The following is a 14,538-nucleotide window of genomic DNA, read 5'->3' as shown; positions in this document are numbered from 1 at the left end:
GTCTCCTGGTGGCTGTTGGAAATCTCAGTCTAGTCCAGAGGTTCTCAAACTTTTTTTTGTCTACCGGCCACTGTGAAAAGCAATTATTTTATATTGCCCCCTACAATTTTTAACTCTACCACATCTTAAAAATCACAATCATCATTTAAGTTTAAACATAGCTGCCATATGAGTCGTATCCTATTTCTGAGTTCAAACTTTACATTTTAAATGAGACTGTTCTAATGAGGGCAATTACAGCCAGGCTGCTGCCATAACCACCGGGTGTCTACTGTTTTAAAACAGTAGACACCCAGTGCTAATGCCCATGATCGGCACCCGAACCGATTGTGCGCATTAACCCCTTCGGCGCCTCAGTCAAAGCTGACCGAGGCACCATTTTCCCGGCGGTGCGTGGGCACCACCATTTTCATGGCAATTGCCTGCACCCGGAGCAAGCTCCCGGGCCGGCGTCACATTACTATGATAGCCAGGAGCCTTGTGAAGGCTCCCCGGCCTGTCATTAACTGGCTTCTATTGCAGGCTACGTTTACTTTTGCAATGCATCAGTATTGTAATACATTGCATTAGTGATCAGACCCTCTGGGGTTTAAGACCCCTAGGGGGTCTAATAAATGCATAAAAAAAAATTTAAAAGTTAAAAAAAAAAAAAATTCAAATCATCCCCCTTTCCCTAGAACACATATAAAAGTACTTAAATACTGTGAAACACATACCGTATTTTTCAGACTATAAGACGCACTGGACTATAAGACGCACCCAGGTTTTAGAGGAGAAAAATAGGGAAAAAATTTTTTTTTGTGGGGCCAGGTGTACTTTTTAGATATACCATTTTGGGAAATGTTTATTGCTTAGATCACCTTTTATTTAATTCAGAGGCAAAACAGAGAGAAAAACCCGGCGGTTTAGCACTTTTGATTTTGACATTCACTGTACATAAAAATATTAGTAGACCGGGCATTTTCAGACACAGGGATACCTAATGTATATGTTTCACAGTAATGTTATACTTTTATATGTATTCTAGGGAAAGGAGGTGAACTTTTATTTATTTTATATTTTTTTTAAGTGTTTTTTTTTTTTTTTTTTTTTTTTTTACTATTTTATTATCCACCGCCTAGGGGGCTTGAACCTGCAATCATTTGATTGCAAGTCCCATAGACGGCAATACAAGTGTATTGCTGTCTATGGGAGATTCTATACATTACTATCGCGGAGTGTCATAGACCAGCCGCGATAGTAATATATATCTATGACAAGCCTGGGAGCCTTCATTAGGCTCCCAGCTGTCATCGGAACAGGTCGGCTCCTGCGGCCTCGCCGTGCAGGAGCCGGCCTGCATCACTAAAGGTATGGGGCCGGTGGGGACCGGCCCCGGGGCTAACTGACTGCCGGGACCTGCGGAGGAGGAGCGGATTTGCAGCATGGCCGCGCTACTGCCACCGCTGGTTTTCTTCAGCGGCAGGAGCGTGGCAATCTGCAGGCCCCGGCAGCTAAGACAGTCCCCGGCATCTGCTGTAACAGACCGGCGGAAGCCGGGGAGTGTCTTAGCTGCCGGGGCCTGCAGATTGTCACTCTCCTGACGCTGCAGAAAACCAGCAGTGGCAGTAAGCGCGGCCATGCTGTAAATCCGCTCCTCCCCCCACATTCGGACTATAAGACGCACCCTCATTTTCCTCCGAAATTTTTTGGGAAAAAAGTACGTCTTATAGTGAAAAAATACGGTACATGTTAGGTGTCCCTGTGTCTGAAAATGCCTGGTCTACAAAGCTATAAAAATAGTTTTCCCGTACGGTAAATGCCGTCGCGGGGAAAAAAAGTCAAAAGTGCCAAATCGCTGTTTTCCAATAACAATCCCACAAAATGGTATAACTAAAAAATACACCTGGTCTAGCAAAAAAAGACACCCTATGTATCTCCATACACGGAAGTATAAAAAAAGTTACGTGTGTCAGAATATGGTGACTTTTAGAAAAAAAAAATTGGCACAGTTTTGGATTTTTGTTAAGGGGTTAAAATGTAAATAAAATCATATAAATTAGGTATCCCCAGAATCGTACTGAAACATAGATTACAGATGACATGTCATTTTGGCTGCACAGTGAACACCATAAAAATGAAGCCTTTAAGAAAATCGTACAAATGCACTTTTTCTTCAAATGCACCCCATTCTGATTTTTTTTTTTTTTTTTTTACAGCCTCCTACTATATTGTACAGAATAATTAATGGTGGCATCATGAAGAAAAATTTGTCCCGCAAACATTAAGACCACATATGGCTCTGAGAGAGGAGAAATAAAAAGGTTATGGGGTTTGGAAGGCGGGGGGGAGTCAAAGACAAAAATCAAAAAATGCTGTCGACGGGAAGGGGTTAAGGGGCAAAATTTTTTATTTTTTAAATAAATAGGTTGGAGGTGAAGAGAAAAAAAAATCATACTCTCCTTTCCCTGATGCTCTGGTCTCTGCCTCATAATAGCCTCCCTTATATATAATAATTCCTCACTTAAAATAGTGCTCCCTTTATATATAATAGTTCTTCCATTATAAATACTAGCCCCGTTAAATTTAATAGTTCCTCCACTATAAATAATAGTTTGCCCCCTTAACAGATAATCCCTTACCATAAAGCAATAAATCTTGTACTCACCTTATTGCGCACCCATGATGAGCGGAGCAGCCGCAGACTCTCCCTGTAGTAGTGGCACAGGTGGCGCGATGCAGTGACATCATCACTCCACCCATACCTCCCAACCGTCCCGCATTTGGCAGGACAGTCCCACTTTCATACCCCTGTCCCGCGGTCCCACACAGCTCCCTACATGTCCCGCTATGTCCCTTTAATGTTTTACTGAACAATCATTCCTTCGAATGAACGCTTCACTATGGTTCAAGGACCTTGTGTGACATCACACGGTCACGTGACTAGGTGGGCGTGTCAGTGTCCCGTGCAGTGAAGAGATGCGTGTAAGGTACTGAGAAGGGAGGGGAGGATGTGAGATGCAGGGTGGAGAGAGAGAGTGTGAGTGTCTGTCTGTGTGTGTATTTTTGTCATTATACTGGGGCAGAGATGGAGGGGGGCATGAAACTGAGGGCAGATGAAAGGGGATATGAAACTGGGGGCAGATGAAAGGGGATATGAAAGTGAGGGAGAAATGGAGGGGGGGAGATGAAACCGGGGGCAGAGATGGAGGAAGGGACATGAAATGGGGCAGATGAAGGGGGCACTTAAACTGGGGGACATTAAACTGGGGACAACTGAAGGGGGCATTAAACCGTGGGAGTAGCTGTAGGGGGACTTGTCTGCCTCTAGTTGTCCCCAGTTTAATGTCACCCTCCAGCTACCCCTATGGTTTAATGTCTGCTTCTAGCTGCCCGAGTTTCATCTGCCCACTTCATGTTCCAATTCATCTGCCATTAATTTATTGTCCCTCTCCAACTAACCCCATTGCTAATGTCCCCCTCCAGCTGCCCCAGTTTCATGTTTAAACTGGGGCACCAGGAGAGGGACTTGATACTGCGGGGCAGTTGGAAGGGAACATTACAATGTGGGGGCATATAATGTACGGGTGACTGTAGGAGGATAATATTGTGTGGGAGTACATGAAAAATGAATGAGAATGGGCGGAGTCAACATAAGTGTGCAGAGCTAGATTTGCCACTTTTTGTCCCTCTTTCTGTTGTTCAAAAGTTGGGAGGTATGCTCCACCTGCACTGTGACGTCCCATGCGTTTCTGGTGGTCTTCTATGGCAGAGCAGGGACTTTTCAGCTCCCTGCTCTGTGATGGAATTAAGTAGTATCTCCGTGTACAGTACACCAATACAGCTGGGGACCTCCCAGGATCGGAAGCATCAGGCTAAAAGCCTGATGCTCTGAATCTCAGGGGCCCCATTGGGGATGGAGGCCCTGGGAAATTGCCCAGTTTGCCCTCCCAAACGCCGGCTCTGCTCACTGCCACAGGATATTGTGATAGTGGATTCATTGTGTAAGTCCAAAAGAGGCCTGAATGTCTTTCTTGCACAAGAAAAATATTACAGGTTCTCAGGATCAACACTGTAGAGTTATAAGCTTGACTTGAGGGACCTGTTATGTTATGACTAGAGATGAGCGAACAGTGAAATATTCGAGATTCGATATTCGTTTCGAATAGCCCCTCAATATTCGACTATTCGAACGAATATCAAACCCCATTATAGTCTATGGGGAAAAATGCTTTATTTCAGGGGAAGCCACACTTAGACTCAGGAGAGTCACCAAGTCCAGTCAGCGGTAATACATTGTATTTTTTTTCACAGTGCTTTTTACAGAAAGTCCGCAGAGGGAACCCGCCAGAGTTTCCGATACGTGTGTGTATTGGTTGTACACTTGAAAAAGGGGTAGTCCCCGAAACGCTGTCCGAATTCGTTGTGTGTAAGAAACCTCAATAAAGTGCATGTTGATTCAACGCTTTGGAGTAGCGCAGTGTCCTTTCCATCCACTGGTCAATATTTCCTGTCTGTTTCTACCCGAGTGGGTGCCGGATGTCTCTACTGCTGCTGATTGTCTCAGTTCACAAGTTTTCAGGCTGTCAACAACTTCATATTTTAGAAAGTGACAGCAGAGGATTGCTCGGTACAGTATTTATTGAGTTACAAAGTCCACTATGACACCCCAGGAAATGATGCCAACACCCTGGAATGCAACTGGGACAGCAGGGGAAGCATGCCTGGGGCCATCTAACATGCCGAAGTACCTGTATTACGTCACTATCTCATCGGGATCCCTGTCAGCTTGCAATATACAGGAGCTGACTTTTTCCCATAGGAATGCATTGACCAGCGTTGATTGGCCGAAGGCCATACAGAGTACAGCATTCGGCCAATCAACACTGGTTCTGCTGCAGGAGGCGGAGTCTAAGATCGGTCCACAGCAGTTTCCATTGTGGTCCGATCTCAGATGTAGCAGTGTTGAGCGCACAGCTCTGCTACACCGAAGATGTAGCAAAATTACGGGCACAAAATTACGCGGCGTATACGCTCGTAACGCCCATTGAAATCAATGGGATCTTTTTGAGCGCACAAACTGCTGACACGCGTATACGTGCCAGATTGCGCTCCACTTTACTATGTGTGAATTCCCCCTTAAGGTTAAATTGCTGTGTTGGCACTCCGCGATAATTTATTGGGTTTTGGGTTGCAGTTTGGGCACTCGGTCTCAAAAAGGTTCGCCATCACTGCCCTATAGGATATGACGTTGTATCGGACTCTAACGTTATATGTCCAGGCACCATATGCACATTAAAGGATACTGGTGTGGATGTAACTTCTATCACAAAAAATGTCTGGACCACTGTATAAGCAATGCTATCTCCTAGATCACCCCCTGTACTTCATAGATTGTAAGTTCTTGTGAGCAGGGCCCTCTGTCCAAATTTTGTGAATTGACTATTTCTTTGTAATGTATCTTTTTTTTATCTTTACAACCCTACATTTTGTATAGTTCTGTGGAATATGTAGGTGCTGTATAAATAAAATGTATTATTATTATTATTGCCTCATTTTATACCCCACTCACCTAGTTTTCTAGATCATATATGCTAGACTGCCTTTATTACATTACATTATTATATGCCATAACAGTAATGCTAATACAGATGTAACTAGGCACATTTTTTAGTAATTTCTCACAATTTAATGGTCTTAACAGTTCCAGTTCCAGCCAAAGTGGATATCAAAGTTTTTTTTTATGACTAGAATATGTTTAACGTGTCTATACAAGCTTACACTGTAAACTAGGCATTAATTTCCATAAACATAGATGTTTAGTATTTGGCACCAATTGCTCACGAAATGCCATAGAGACTGGTGGAAACTATTTCTTTTTCTTTCCTTTTCCCTTTTTGCCTTTCTTTTTTGGAGCTCCAGTCCAGCTAAATCCTCGATATTCCAAGCAGTCTACAGCATTATGGGAGATGTAATAAGCATTCAGCATGGCGGCTGGACTGAGGATGTCCACTTCAGGTTTAGGTTCTTTACTTTTCTTTGATTTCTTTGACTTCTTCTTCCCTTTGCTGTGGGACTTTGCTGAGCCCTTGGATTTGGCACTTTTTGTTGGCTGAAAACACAAAATAAAATAAATACAAGTGGTCATACATGATCATTTAAGAGACAATAACAATATTTTGCCAGAATTTATTAATATATGTAATTTACTAATGCACTTCCTTTACAAATCCTCAGTCCTGTTTACAAATCCCAGTACTGTTCCACCATTTTGTTTCACTCCACTGTGTTCATTGCTGCTTAGTATTGTCCCCCACGGTCCCTTACGTCAAGATTGACATGACCCTCCACAACAAGCATCACAGCTCCCTTTCATAATCTTGTACTTGACATTACTGTCTCTGTCATCAAAAAGTGACCATTACAGTACTGTGCATACTCCTGCATATGTCCAATTGGCACATGTGCAAGATCTGAGAGAGGGGAGCATTAATACTGGCTCCAGCATGGAGATATTTACATCAAAATTTTTTTTATGGCAAATGCAAATGCATTCAGACACAGCAATGGTTTGCAAGCTAGTGCAATGCCCTGCACAAATTGGACTACATTTTCAATGTGACAAGTTCTCTTTAGAAACCTGCTCTAGAAGGGCATTTTAAAGTGGGCAACCTTGTTTTGGTCATTTCCAATATCATTAATTCCTCTATTATGAATCTCCTCCAACGTTAAGGAAATGATGAAGATAGACTTATTAGTACTTGGAGTTATATGAGGTTATTATGTTGTACAAGATGGAAAAAAATATATAGAATATGGTTATTGATCATGACACCTTTAAGTTTGTCTGATTTCTATATCAGAATAGTATATTTCAGAAAGTCTGGCAGCAGGAAATTCGGTAGCAAACTGACAGTACCTTTATAGGGCTGCTTCTACACTTTCCAAACCTGCCTTTCTTATACGGCATTGCATCTCCTTTTTTATGCAAAATAAGGATATTATTCATATGGAAAATTGGGCTTCACTCTCTGGTCTAGATAATAACCCCTAACTGCTGTCCAGCTCCCCAAAATCTTAGATATGCATAACAATTAAACTCCTTTAGGCAAGATAGTAAGTAATAAAAAAAAACAAAAAAACTTGTCCACTTACCATTTTCATCAGACTAAAACCCGATGAACAATGGCTATATTTCCATAATATCCTCCCTAAAAACAAGCAGAAAAAACATATGGGATGCAATGGGAAGAAGACAGAGGGTTCAGCATTTAAGAGTTTTCCACCACAGTGTGATATATATATATATATATATATATATATATATATATATATATATATACACACACACACAATGTTTCCTTCTATGAATAAAAAGAAAAGAAAAAAAATAGATGTGTTCTCTCGGAGAAAGTCATATAGCAATAGGCACAGTGACAGCAATTTAACCTCCACCTTTATATTTCAAAGAATATATCAGGTACCCCTGTTGTACATACTATATGGAGTCTGTCACCAGAATTTTGATATTCTAGGTTCTGGTGACAGACTCCCTTTAAAGGGATCCTATCATAGAAACCCTTTTTTATTAATAAAACGTCAGAATAACCTTAAGAAAGGCTATTCGTCTCCTACCTTTCGTTGTCTTCTCCGCACCGCCATTCTTTAGGAATCCTGGTTCTTGTCGGTATGTAAATTAGCTCTCTCGCAGCACTCGGGGTGGGCCCAATGCTGCCAGAGAACTCTCTCCAGCGCCGCCTCCATCTTTGTCAACAGCGTCTTCTTTATCCCAGGTTTCCGACTTCTAGACCTTGGGCAGAGCAGACTGCACATGCCTACAGGCCACGAGAAAATGGCCGCTTCCACAGTATTGTAAGCTGCCACTTTCTTGTGGTCTGTGGGCATGCGCAGTTTGCTCTGCCCAAGGCCCGAGGCCTAGAAGTCGGAACCCTGCGCCGGAAGAAGAGTATGAAGAAGACGTTGCTGACTTAGATGGAGGCGGAGCTGGAGAGAGTTCTCTGACAGCATTAGGGACGCCCCCAGTGCTGTTTGTGCGCTGGGGCCCGCCCCCAGTGCTGCGAGAGAGCTAATTTACATACCGACAAGAACCGGGATTCCTTCTCCATGTCACTGTTTGGTATAAATCCCGGTTTCCGTCGGAATGCAAATGAGTTATCTCGCAGCACTGGGGGCGGGCCCCAGCGCACAAACAGCACTGGGGCGTCCCCAATGCTAGGAGAGAACTCTCCAGCGCCGCCTCCACCTTCTTCAGGAACGTCCTCTTCACGTGTCTTTTTCCGGCACTGGGAGTCAAACATCTAGGCCTCAGGCAGAGCCAACTGCTCATGCCCGCAGCCACAAGAAAAATGGCCGCTTACACAGTAAGTAAACAGCCATTTTCTTGTGGCCTGTGGGCATGCGCAGTCGGCTCTGCCCGAGGCCTAGAAATTTGACTCCCAGCGCCGGAAGACGTTTAGAATCTGAAAAATTCAGCTTCAGGAATTCAGAAGCAAAATTTTTCCACTTTACTAAATCTGCAATGGAATCCAGTGATGAATTTGCAAATTCTGCATCATATTTCACGTCGGCTGGGCAGTATTTTTCTCCCTGATATCCATTCTAATGGGAGTTCTCAGTTGGAATACACCTGAAAATCGGGCATGACGCTCATTATTGTCTGTCTTCCACTGAAATGGATGGAGGCAGATTTCAGGCAGAATTTGGATCTGAATTTTGAGGTGGAATCTGCTTCATAATTAGCTCTGAATTCCTTTGTGTGAACATGGCCTAATTAGATGCAGAGCTTGTTGTATATTTACTTTCCTAGGAATTCAATGAGGCTGGGTTCACACTGTGTTTTTTGGACCAGATTTTGACGTGGGAAGCTGCCTCAGAATCCGGACCAAAAAACACCTCTCGTGACTGTCACGGAATTCCAACAGTTGCGGCATTCCGATCCAGATTAGGCCCATATAAATGGCCCTAGTCGGGAAGGGAGTGTTGCACTGCAAATTCTGCGGCTGATTCAGCCATGGAATCTGCTACAAGAAAGGGCAGGTCGCTTCTTTTTTTGTGAGCAGGAAGAGACCGCTCGCAGATAAAGGAAGTGAACGCCTCCCATTGAAGTCAATGGGAGGCGTTTTTTTTAGACAGATTCCGCATAAAATCCGGTCCAAAAAACCCCATGTGAACCCAGCCTTACTGGCATTTTTCAAGAATTAGAGGAGTTTTAGCTGTCAACGATTTATGGCATGGGCAGTTGGCAGTATGGCAGTTGGCATATGGGTTATTGGTTTGGTCTACCATCTCCACAGCCTTCCCAAGATGGTACCAATAAAAGCTATGGTTCTTGCACGGCTACTTCGATATATAAAATAGTTATGATTCTCAGAATACGGGTGACCCATAGCAAATTTTCTTTTCATAAATAAATTATTTTGCAAAGGTAGAAAAACATAAGAAGAATCTATAAATCAGTATATCTGTGATCATACAGGGCACGGCAGACCGCCACTGTGAGTGTCACATAGAGGTCAGTGAGGGTCCTGGGGCTCAGATACTCCTCCCCTACCTTCTACAACTCCTTTATCATGTACCTCACATAAGGCAGCCCCCTAGTACCACTGTCAGTAGGAAACACTCACTATAGAGAGAAGCAGCTGCTGGCTGGAGCACATGAGCCCGGGCCAGTGACTGCAGAGTATAACGGTGGTTTAGTACTTTTTTTTTTGGACTTGCAAAAGGGGAAGAGACGTGCCACATACTTTGTGACTGGGCAGGACTGCGCGGTGCTCACCAGGCGGCGCTGTTCCCGGGCCTCGGTGTCTCCGGTGGTTTGGCTATTAGGCGACTCTTCCTTCCAGCGGCATCCTATAGCACTGTTGCCGTAGCTACACAGGTTTCTCGGCTTGCCATGGTTGTCGTAGTGATGCGTGACCCCGCCTACAAGCGTCACTCAAAACCCGGATAGAAGAGTCACGTGCTTAGTTTTAGTAGGTCGTGAGCAGGAGCGTTGGATGGTTGTGGTGACATGGTTTATTATATGTGGTGTAATGGTTTAAGAGGGGAGCAGTGTACTTCACCTCTGTAGTATACCCGTGTAGTAGCGTACTTCACCTCTGTAGTATACCCGTGTAGTAGCGTACTTCACCTCTGTAGTGTACCCGTGTAGTAGTGTAGTAGTGTACCTCACCTCTGTAGTGTACCCGTGTAGTAGCGTACCTCACCTCTGTAGTGTACCCGTGTAGTAGCGTACCTCACCTCTGTAGTGTACCCGTGTAGTAGTGTACCTCACCTCTGTAGTATACCCGTGTAGTAGCGTACCTCACCTCTGTAGTGTACCCGTGTAGTAGTGTACCCGTGTAGTAGCGTACCTCACCTCTGTAGTATACCCGTGTAGTAGCGTACCTCACCTCTGTAGTGTACCCGTGTAGTAGTGTACCTCACCTCTGTAGTGTACCCGTGTAGTAGTGTACCTCACCTCTGTAGTGTACCCGTGTAGTAGTGTACCTCACCTCTGTAGTGTACCCGTGTAGTAGTGTACCTCACTTCTGTAGTGTACCCCTGTAGTAGTGTACCTCAACTCTGTAGTGTACCTCACTTCTGTAGTGTACCTCACCTCTGTAGTATACCCGTGTAGTAGCGTACCTCACCTCTGTAGTGTACCCCTGTAGTAGTGTACCTCACCTCTGTAGTGTACCTCACCTCTGTAGTATACCCGTGTAGTAGCGTACCTCACCTCTGTAGTGTACCCGTGTAGTAGTGTACCCATGTAGTAGTGTACCTCACCTCTGTAGTATACCCGTGTAGTAGCGTGCCTCACCTCTGTAGTGTACCCCTGTAGTAGTGTACCTCACCTCTGTAGTGTACCTCACCTCTGTAGTATACCCGTGTAGTAGCGTACCTCACCTCTGTAGTGTACCCGTGTAGTAGTGTACCCGTGTAGTAGCGTACCTCACCTCTGTAGTGTACCTCACCTCTGTAGTATACCCGTGTAGTAGCGTACCTCACCTCTGTAGTGTACCCGTGTAGTAGTGTACCTCACCTCTGTAGTGTACCTGTGTAGTAGTGTACCTCACCTCTGTAGTGTACCCGTGTAGTAGTGTACCTCACCTCTGTAGTGTACCCGTGTAGTAGTGTACCTCACCTCTGTAGTGTACCCGTGTAGTAGTAGTGTACGTCACCTCTGTAGTATACCCGTGTAGTAGCGTACCTCACCTCTGTAGTGTACCCGTGTAGTAGCGTACCTCACCTCTGTAGTGTACCCGTGTAGTAGTGTACCTCACCTCTGTAGTGTACCCGTGTAGTAGTGTACCTCACCTCTGTAGTGTACCCGTGTAGTAGTGTACCTCACCTCTGTAGTGTACCCGTGTAGTAGTGTACCTCACCTCTGTAGTGTACCCGTGTAGTAGCGTACCTCACCTCTGTAGTGTACCCGTGTAGTAGCGTACGTCACCTCTGTAGTGTACCCGTGTAGTAGTGTACCTCACCTCTGTAGTGTACCCGTGTAGTAATGTACCTCACCTCTGTAGTGTACCCGTGTAGTAGCGTACGTCACCTCTGTAGTGTAGTAGTGTACCTCACCTCTGTAGTGTACCCGTGTAGTAGTGTACCTCACCTCTGTAGTGTACCCTTGTAGTAGTGTACCTCACCTCTGTAGTGTACCCGTGTAGTAGGATACCTCACCTCTGTAGTGTACCCGTGTAGTAGTGTACCTCACATCTGTAGTGTAGTAGTGTACCTCACCTCTGTAGTGTACCCCTGTAGTAATGTACCTCACCTCTGTAGTGTACCCGTGTAGTAGCGTACGTCACCTCTGTAGTGTACCCGTGTAGTAGCGTACCTCACCTCTGTAGTGTACCCCTGTAATAGTGTACCCGTGTAGTAATGTACCTCACCTCTGTAGTGTACCCGTGTAGTAGTGTACCACACCTCTGTAGTGTACCCGTGTAGTAGGATACCTCACCTCTGTAGTGTACCCGTGTAGTAGGGTACCACACCTCTGTAGTGTACCCGTGTAGTAGAGTACCTCACCTCTGTAGTGTACCCGTGTAGTAGCGTACGTCACCTCTCTAGTCTACCCGTGTAGTAGCGTACCTCACCTCTGTAGTGTACCCGTGTAGTAGCGTACCTCACCTCTGTAGTGTACCCGTGTAGTAGCGTACCTCACCTCTGTAGTGTACCCGTGTAGTAATGTACCTCACCTCTGTAGTGTACCCGTGTAGTAATGTACCTCACCTCTGTAGTGTACCCGTGTAGTAGCGTACGTCACCGCTGTAGTGTACCCGTGTAGTAGCGTACCTCACCTCTGTAGTGTACCCCTGTAGTAGTGTACTTCACCTCTGTAGTGTACCCGTGTAGTAGTGTAAGTCACCTCTGTAGTGTACCCGTGTAGTAGTGTACCTCACCTCTGTAGTGTACCCGTGTAGTAGTGTACCCGTGTAGTAATGTACCTCACCTCTGTAGTGTACCCGTGTAGTAGTGTACCTCACCTCTGTAGTGTACCCGTGTAGTAGGATACCTCACCTCTGTAGTGTACCCGTGTAGTAGGGTACCTCACCTCTGTAGTGTACCCGTGTAGTAGAGTACCTCACCTCTGTAGTGTACCCGTGTAGTAGCGTACGTCACCTCTGTAGTGTACCCGTGTAGTAGCGTACCTCACCTCTGTAGTGTACCCGTGTAGTAGCGTACCTCACCTCTGTAGTGTACCCGTGTAGTAGCGTACCTCACCTCTGTAGTGTACCCGTGTAGTAATGTACCTCACCTCTGTAGTGTACCCGTGTAGTAATGTACCTCACCTCTGTAGTGTACCCGTGTAGTAGTGTACGTCACCTCTGTAGTGTACCCGTGTAGTAGCGTACCTCACCTCTGTAGTGTACCCATGTAGTAGGATACCTCATCTCTGTAGTGTACCCGTGTAGTAGGGTACCTCACCTCTGTAGTGTACCCGTGTAGTAGCGTACGTCACCTCTGTAGTGTACCCGTGTAGTAGCGTACCTCACCTCTGTAGTGTACCCGTGTAGTAATGTACCTCACCTCTGTAGTGTACCCGTGTAGTAATGTACCTCACCTCTGTAGTGTACCCGTGTAGTAGTGTACGTCACCTCTGTAGTGTACCCGTGTAGTAGCGTACCTCACCTCTGTAGTGTACCCCTGTAGTAGTGTACTTCACCTCTGTAGTGTACCCGTGTAGTAGCGTACGTCACCTCTGTAGTGTACCCGTGTAGTAGCGTACCTCACCTCTGTAGTGTACCCGTGTAGTAGCGTACCTCACCTCTGTAGTGTACCCGTGTAGTAGCGTACCTCACCTCTGTAGTGTACCCTTGTAGTAATGTACCTCACCTCTGTAGTGTACCCGTGTAGTAGTGTACCTCACCTCTGTAGTGTACCCGTGTAGTAGCGTACCTCACCTCTGTAGTGTACCCCTGTAATAGTGTACCCGTGTAGTAATGTACCTCACCTCTGTAGTGTACCTGTGTAGTAGCGTACCTCACCTCTGTAGTGTACCCCTGTAGTAGTGTACCTCACCTCTGTAGTTTACCTCACTTCTGTAGTGTACCCCTGTAGTAGTGTACCTCACCTCTGTAGTGTACCTCACTTCTGTAGTGTACCCCTCCTCTGTAGTGTACCCCTGTAGTATTGTACCTCACCTCTGTAGTGTACCCCTGTAGTAGTGTACCTCATTTCTGTAGTGTACCCCTGTAGTAGTGTACCTCAACTCTGTAGTGTACCCCTGTAGTAGTGTACGTCACCTCTGTAGTGTACCCGTGTAGTAGCGTACCTCACCTCTGTAGTGTACCCCTGTAATAGTGTACCCTTGTAGTAATGTACCTCACCTCTGTAGTGTACCCGTGTAGTAGGATACCTCACCTCTGTAGTGTACCCGTGTAGTAGGATACCTCACCTCTGTAGTGTACCCGTGTAGTAGGATACCTCACCTCTGTAGTGTACCCGTGTAGTAGGATACCTCACCTCTGTAGTGTACCCGTGTAGTAGTGTACCTCACTTCTGTAGTGTACCCCTGTAGTAGTGTACCTCAACTCTGTAGTGTACCTCACTTCTGTAGTGTACCTCACCTCTGTAGTGTACCCCTGTAGTAGTGTACCCCTGTAGTAGTTTACCTCACTTCTGTAGTGTACCTCACCTCTGTAGTGTACCCCTGTAGTAGTGTACCTCACCTCTGTAGTGTACCTCACTTCTGTAGTGTACCCGTGTAGTAGCGTACCTCACCTCTGTAGTGTACCCGTGTAGTAGGGTACCTCACCTCTGTAGTGTACCCCTGTAGTAGTGTACCTCACCTCTGTAGTGTACCCGTGTAGTAGTGTACCTCACCTCTGTAGTGTACCTCACCTCTGTAGTGTACCTCACCTCTGTAGTGTACCTCACTTCTGTAGTGTACCTCTGTAGTGTACCTCACTTCTGTAGTGTACCCCTGTAGTAGTGTACCTCACCTCTGTAGTGTACCCCTGTAGTAGTGTACCTCACCTCTGTAGTGTACCCCTGTAGTAGTGTACCTCACCTCTGTAGTGTACCCGTGTAGTAGTGTACTTCACCTCTGTA

The 14,538-nt window shown here is 45.6% G+C and overlaps 1 protein-coding gene across 2 annotated transcripts; it reads right to left on the bottom strand.

Moving 5' to 3' along the window:
* Window positions 1-5,784: 5,784 nt before the first annotated feature.
* Window positions 5,785-9,878, bottom strand: SMKR1 (small lysine rich protein 1). Of its 2 annotated transcripts, none has more exons than XM_075276261.1 (3): window positions 9,744-9,878; window positions 7,135-7,190; window positions 5,785-6,091 (listed from the first exon to the last, which is right to left on the bottom strand). In XM_075276261.1, the coding sequence occupies exons 2-3, from the start codon at window positions 7,141-7,143 to the stop codon at window positions 5,849-5,851; spliced, it is 252 nt and encodes an 83-aa protein (XP_075132362.1). In that variant the 5' UTR covers window positions 7,144-7,190; window positions 9,744-9,878; the 3' UTR covers window positions 5,785-5,848. The 2 variants fall into 2 exon arrangements, with proteins under 2 accessions (XP_075132362.1, XP_075132363.1); XM_075276262.1 differs by having other exon boundaries at window positions 9,776-9,858.
* Window positions 9,879-14,538: the final 4,660 nt, after the last annotated feature.

Source organism: Leptodactylus fuscus, chromosome 5 (genome assembly GCF_031893055.1).
Source record: "Leptodactylus fuscus isolate aLepFus1 chromosome 5, aLepFus1.hap2, whole genome shotgun sequence".
NCBI classification, from domain to species: domain Eukaryota; kingdom Metazoa; phylum Chordata; class Amphibia; order Anura; family Leptodactylidae; genus Leptodactylus; species Leptodactylus fuscus.
The sequence above is the reverse complement of the archived record's forward strand: the minus strand, read 5'-3'. Positions and strand labels throughout refer to the sequence as shown.